The following is a 6,899-nucleotide window of genomic DNA, read 5'->3' as shown; positions in this document are numbered from 1 at the left end:
TTACATTATGGAAAATAATGACCTTTATCACAATATGCTAATTTTTTTAGAAGGACCTGTACATTAACAACTTCTCAGCATTACTCACCTGCAGAATGAGCGCATTGAAAAAATTTAATGACAACATCAACGCTGCATGTGTCTCTGTGGTCGTCATCAATTTTTCATTTTAGACTTTATTATTATGTATGGATGCATGTCAGGTGCTTCGCGGCCTTTTCTTATGGTTTTAATGGTTTTGTAAAAAATAATAGCAACTGTTTGCTGAAAGTCACATGACCGCACCACCAGGAAGTGAATCAAGCCTTAGATTAGACAAAATATTAGTGCAGGAGTGGGTGGAGAAAGACGTTCAGTCAGTGCTCTTGTAAGTTTCTGTAACTTTACGTGTAAACACACTAATGAATGTTTAATTTTTATTTCATTTTGCAACCGTACATATGACTATATCTTAAGAGACCCCCCCACCAAACCTTGCTCTTAAAAATTGTCTGTTTACCAAACCCCCCAATAATGAGGTGGAATTTCCAACCTTGATTGTAACCTCTATAAACTGGTGGGCTGGCCTTCCCTTCAAATCCAGAGGCTCGTATCACTGGCTTCACGTTGTATACATGACATTTCTGACAGAAAAACACCAATTTATCTGTCGTCACCTCCTCCATCATAAGTACTGTACTCAATCAAGGGTCAAGTTCATCATTCATAAAACCTACCATTTTTGGACATAACACCTTTCTCTTTGCTGCAGCAGATGACTATAACAACTTACACAACACTAAAACTCACGACTTTGAAATCTCTCACTAATTTTAGGCTTAAACTCCAACAGGTTACCATATTTTTCGACCTATAAGTCACATTTCTTTTGCATTATTTACATGCCCTGCGACTTATACACCGAACAACTTATTTATGTTTTTTTTTTTCCATATTTATAAACCAATTTCTGGCTGAGATATGACTGTTTTCATTCATTCTGACTGAAAATATTGAACACTACCATTTTCAGCCGCTAGACGACACTCGAATAGTATGACATGCCGTTGTTGTTGTTAAGCACTTTGATAACAGGTTCTGTTTTAAATGTGCTCTATAAATAAAGCTGACTTGACTTGTGTCATGTAATAGGTACAAGTGGCTATTAATGACACAATCGGCTTGCCTTAGACTGCCACCTTTGTCCAGCTTGCTTGGAGCAACCGTCAAACCAGCTTCATTTCGCTGCACCGCCCCAGTGAAATGCAGCTAATTTGACCGTCAAAGTGCATTTATTAAGCAAAAGTTAGACTGAGACACACCTTTGCTATAATTGCGAGCAAACAAAGAATTGATTTTAAGTGTTAATCTTGTTAAATTCTTGTTAAATCCCTACCATGAATGCGGCCACCATTTGGCAGCCAATCGATTTTTGGCACAACACCGGCCCACATTTCCAGCCTGTCAGCGGTGACGCATAACAAACGCGATGCGTCAGTGGTGACGCATAATAGATAATAGAACAAAATCCAAGCTAAGGAAATAGAAGCGTTCACCAGACACATTAACTCGGTCAATAACAACATCAAGTTCACAAGAGAGGATGCAAACGACAACAAACTGCCTTTTTTGGACTGTTTGGTTCAGATGGAAAGAGAGGACAGCCTCAACATTAAAGTGTACAGAAAACCAACCCACACAGACCAGTATCTTCTGTTTGACTCCCACCATCCACTGGAATACAAACTCTCTGTCATCAGAACTTTACAGCATCGGGCCGAACACGTCCCCACGAAGACAGAAGGGAAGGAAAAGGAACAGAAACACATTCAAGAAGCTCTTCAAACATGTGGATATCCTAACTGGGCTTTTGTCAAGTCAGCGAGGAAATCTACAAAACACACTAATAAACAGAAAAAGGAGAACAACAGACGGAAAAACATTGTCATCCCTTATGTTGCTGGAGTATCAGAGAAATTCAGAAGGATCTTCAACAAACACAAGATCCCAGTACATTTCAAACCCAGCAGGACTCTCAGACAGAGGCTGGTCCACCCTAAGGACAAAACACCCATACACAAACAGAGTGGTGTAGTGTATGCAGTCCAGTGCAGCGAGGACTGTCCAGACCTCTACATTGGAGAAACTAAACAGCCTCTTCACAGACGTATGGCTCAACACAGGAGAGCTACTTCCTCAGGACAAAATTCAGCTGTTCACCTCCACCTCACAGATAAGGGACACTCTTTTGAGGACCAAAATGTGCACATTTTGGACCGAGAACACAGATGGTTTGAGAGGGGGGTGAAGGAAGCAATTTATGTAAAGAGAAAGGCCGTCTCTTAACAGAGGAGGAGGCCTCAGATTTCCACTTTCAAAAACATATAATGCAACTTTAACAGACTGATTCCCAGACAGTTTTCACACTTGATGGGAACAGAGGGGCCTCTTCTGTGAATTAGAGCAACAAAGACTTTAAGAAACCCCTACTGTTAAGGTGTTTAGGTGTGAATTGCCAATCTACATATGTGTGTGTGTGTGTGTGTGTGTGTCTTATCTCACTCAGCCTTATAACCTGAATCTCTCACTCTCTGCTCATTGAATTGAGAAAGCTCCTCGGATGAGGAGCGAAACGTCTTCTGTTACAAATAAAATCCAGTTGTTTTTGTAGTGAACGTTTTTTGAATTCATCATGTCCTTTTCAATTGTCCAGTTGTGGAATGAGCTGCCACTGGAGGTCAGGCAGGCCTCGTCACTTTCTGTTTTTAAAACTCGTTTAAAAACACTTTTTTTTTTCATTGGCTTTTAACCTAGAGTGAGTCAGCATCTGTGTCTTAATGTTGTATTCTTTTACTTATGATGTTCTGATTATTATATATATATACTGTATATTTTATGTATATTTAGATGTTTTTATTGTTTTACTGTTTTTTGTTTGTTTTTAATTTTGTACAGCACTTCGGACGACTGCTTGTTGTATTTTAAGTGCTTTAGAAATAAATTGGTATGGTATGGTATGTCCTGGATGACTGAGAATCTTCACCAGCTTATCTTTAACTTGTTTGTTAATAATTATCTTTCCTCAGCTTCCTGTGCTCCACGTTCAGTGTGTTACACACCATGATACCAAACAGCCCTGTGACTACCTGTCACCCTTTAATTAGGCAGACTGATTACAGACTGAAGACACCTGAGATGCTGATTACAGGACACACCTTAGTGTAACATGTCCCAGTGGTCAAATTATTTTCAGTCTTTACAGTATTTACAGTTATTTTTAAATAAATTTTTCAAACCAAAGTTTAAAATCAATTCTGGATTTTTATTAGCTGATCTTTAGTATATTTTTCTTATTTCTTTTGTCAGAATAAGTGATGTTTTTCTTTCTTTTTCAATAAAAAGGCATAAACAAATTTATGACTGTAATTATCATTAAATGGCCAACAGTGTTTAGAAAGTTCTTGATCTGACCCATTCTCCTACAGATCAGCACCTGTTACTATGGTTACCTGTGGCAGAACAGCAGCAGAGACATCATGGTAGATTCCGAGCCCTGCCCAGTAGGTGGAGCTACAGCAGGAACTGACCAATTAGGAGAGGCGGCAGAGAGCAGAGGATTCCGGGACTTTGGAGGAGGAGGAGTTAACGAGACGACGCCCGGGCGTGGTTGGTTGGCCTCAGTGATTGGCTGAACTCTGGAAGGCGGAGTCAGAGATCTTTGAGGCAACCTTGTCGCAGTGCCAGGCCAGGACTCTCTGACACCTAAGCCATGACCTTTGACCTTTATTCTCTCCCTCAGCACAACAGGTGTCTGTGGTTGCTTAGCAGAAAGCTGCAGAGACTTAAGAGGGAGGGGCGGGGTCGAAGGAGTACGGCGCTGAGGAGGATGAGGTGGAGGGGCGGAGTCAGTAAGCTGAAAGGATGACTGCTTATTCTTCTTCTTCACACCAACAAACATTTTCACACATCTTCCAGAAAAGACTGTCCAATCATAGCTCAGCTCCAGGCTGACCAATCACATTGCATCTTAGATCATGGTTGTCCAATCAGATGAAAGCAGGACTTTCAGACTGCAGACTGAGAGGTGTCACGTCCTTAATATCCCTACTTGACGTCCTCATCAACTCTTGTCCTCAGTCAGGAGGACATCTTCCAGCAATTCCTCCAGTCTTCTGTGGTTGACTGATTCCAGTTCAGGTAAAGTTCGTCCACCCTGGTAATCCAGATGCTGACTTCAGTCTGAACCTGCTTGAGACATCTGGTTTTCATGTTGACTCAGTCACCCACGTCTTCATTCTGCTCTCTGATTGGCTGCTGTCTCATTCCAGCTCCGACCTACACAGCGGGTCAGCCAATAAGACAGCTGCCCTCACATTCTGTTCCCGCCCACGCACGGACAGAACCTCATTCATTCAGTCAGAGTGTGATTGTATCAGCTCAGTTTGTACCATCCAAACTCACAAACCAGCCAACGCACCCTGACGGTTCAAGACCCAGCCTCATCAGTGTCCTGGAAGGTGCTTACAAGTGCTGACCCAGGTTTAACAACAAAAAGGAGAGTGGTGGGGGTGGGGGGGTTAAAAACTAGGCCTCCTACACAGTAAGAAGTGAACCATACAGAGGGCACCCTGGCTACATTTATCAGTGATGATAATAATAATCCTGAAGATTGATTGTGTTTATGACCATGACCTGGAGGTTTATTCTCATGTTCTCATGGAAAACAAACCATAGGCAACAGAACCTTTGAGTTCTGTGTTCTCCTGTGCATCACATCACTTGCTCCCCACACATTCACTGCATAGTTCTGAAATCAGCAAAGAGAAGGTCTTGTATGCTCACTATTTGGGTGGAGTAATCAATCAATCAATCAATCAATCAACCAATTTTACTAATAAAGCACCCATCATACTAAAAGCATCTCAAATTGCTGTACAGAATTATAAGAAACAAACCCACAAGATAAACACAAACAATCCCCTCCCCTCCCCCAAATTTGACGCACAATTGTATGGAAAATGTATAGACTGAGCAGAGATGATCTGGTTCAGGACATGCTGTTAAAAAGATGGGTCTTGAGCCTGCTCTTAAAAACAACAAGACTCTCTGCGGCCCTCAGGTTCTCCGGCAGACTAGTCCACAGACGGGGCCATAGTACTGGATAGAAGCCTCACCGTAAGTGTGAGTTCTGACTGCTGGAACTGTTAGTAGTCCAGTGCCAGAGGACCTTAGGGTCCGCGGGGGTTCATAAGGTAATAGCAGCTCTGCAAGATAAGATGGTGCACGACCATTGAGACATTTAAAAACCACTAAAAGAATCTTAAAATCCATCCTGATGTGTGGAGAGTGTGTCCAGGCAGCACCAGCGCCTGTATTGGGACAGGCTCCACTATACCACCACAGCCCCTGTGAGAAAGCAGCACTCTGGGATTGCAGGTCTAATTTTTTCACGCTAACCTAAAGTTTGCGCCCGATTTTTAGCAACAACAGCACAAATATACCTGTTCAATGACGCATCTATCCCCCCCCCCCCCTTCCAGAACTGTGGCCTTTGCTCTAGATCAGTCCACAGGCCAAGTTGGTGAAAGCAGCAGCTCTTTAATGACAGGAGCAGCTGTCCACTTTCTTGCTAAACATGTTGAGTACAGTTCTACGTTGCCAGGTTGTGCCATCTGACACCTCCCTGGAAGGCCAGAGAGCTGTCCAAACCTGTGAGCCATCCAAGGAGTTCTTTGAAACTTCCTGCTGGAGCTGAGGGATCACCATGAGCCTGCATGCTGCAAAGCACTGCCCCAAAACACACGGGTAAACAAACAAACAAACAAACAAACAAACAAACAAACAAACAAAAAGATAACTATGTCCCACCTGCTGTCCCCCTGCAGGCTGAAGATGGTCTGGTCCAGTCTGAATGGTGACAGAGTCTGGGTGGGGGTCAGAGTGGGGTGGTATGATTCAGACAGGGGGGAGCTGGGTAAAGACTGGGACATCCTGAGGACAGACTGAGACAGAGGGACAAGTGAGGTACAATTACATCAACATGATGAAATGAACGACCTGAACCTGACTAAACCTGCCGTGTTAATAGATCTGTCTGCACTGTAGAAATCTGACAAAGAATTCTTAAACACTCACAGTTTAGATTTCAAGTTTACACACTCTTAATAAAGTATATTAATAGATCTTTGAATATTAGTAGTAACATTGTCGTCATAGTCATTATTCTAATTACGGGTGTGTGACAAGCTTGTTAACAGTTACAGTATGATTAATTAATACCCCAAAGACAATTATACTAGTCAAAATGTATTTTTGTTGTTCCAGATTTATTAAAGATCATGTCAATAACCCAATATGTGTGATGGAAAACATGACATCATTTTTAATTCTAGAAAAAATGATGTTTACAACATCTGAAATGATGACTGTGTACAGGATGTCATTTTGGACATGAGAAATAACCAGTTGGGCATGTGGAAATTGAAATGTTTGCCTTGTAACGTGGCTAAATTCTAACCCTCATGTGTTTAGCTTGAACTTTTCAGAACTAAAACGTAGCTTTCAATCCAGCCTTCTTGCACGTGAACAAAAGCTGTCTCCTGTGGACCAGGCTGACAAAGGCCCAACTGGACTGGAATATCACACATTTGATCCTTTCCAGTCAGACCCGGGTCACCTCCATATGCAGCCTAAATAAATCAGACTCATCAGACGTCTGGTTTTTCATCATTAAAGTGTGACAGATGGCACAGTTCTGCAGCGGAGCAGGCAGGAAGTGAAAGATCCAAAGTAAACTTAGCTTTCGTTAAAATTAGAGCTTAATTCCCCGCTACATCTTCAGAATTCATGCACACCTGCTGACGTTGTAAATATTGTGTGGGTGTGTGTATATATATATATATATATATATATATATATAT

The 6,899-nt window shown here is 42.0% G+C and overlaps 1 protein-coding gene across 1 annotated transcript in view; it reads right to left on the bottom strand.

Annotated features, from left to right (window-relative positions):
- zgc:153012 (uncharacterized protein LOC777626 homolog) overlaps nt 1–6,899 on the bottom strand; it is a gene marked incomplete in the record, with an annotated part of 31,040 nt that overhangs the window by 1,550 nt on the left and 22,591 nt on the right. Inside the window, 1 exon segment of the mRNA XM_037692814.1 lies at nt 5,848–5,981. Coding sequence (XP_037548742.1) covers nt 5,848–5,981 — 134 coding nt within the window.

The sequence above is a fragment of the Nematolebias whitei genome, chromosome 19, assembly GCF_014905685.2.
Source record: "Nematolebias whitei isolate Nwh7 chromosome 19, NemWhi1, whole genome shotgun sequence".
Classification (NCBI taxonomy): Eukaryota; Metazoa; Chordata; class Actinopteri; order Cyprinodontiformes; family Rivulidae; genus Nematolebias; species Nematolebias whitei.
Note: the sequence above shows the minus strand (reverse complement) of the source record. Positions and strands in the feature narration are given on the sequence as shown.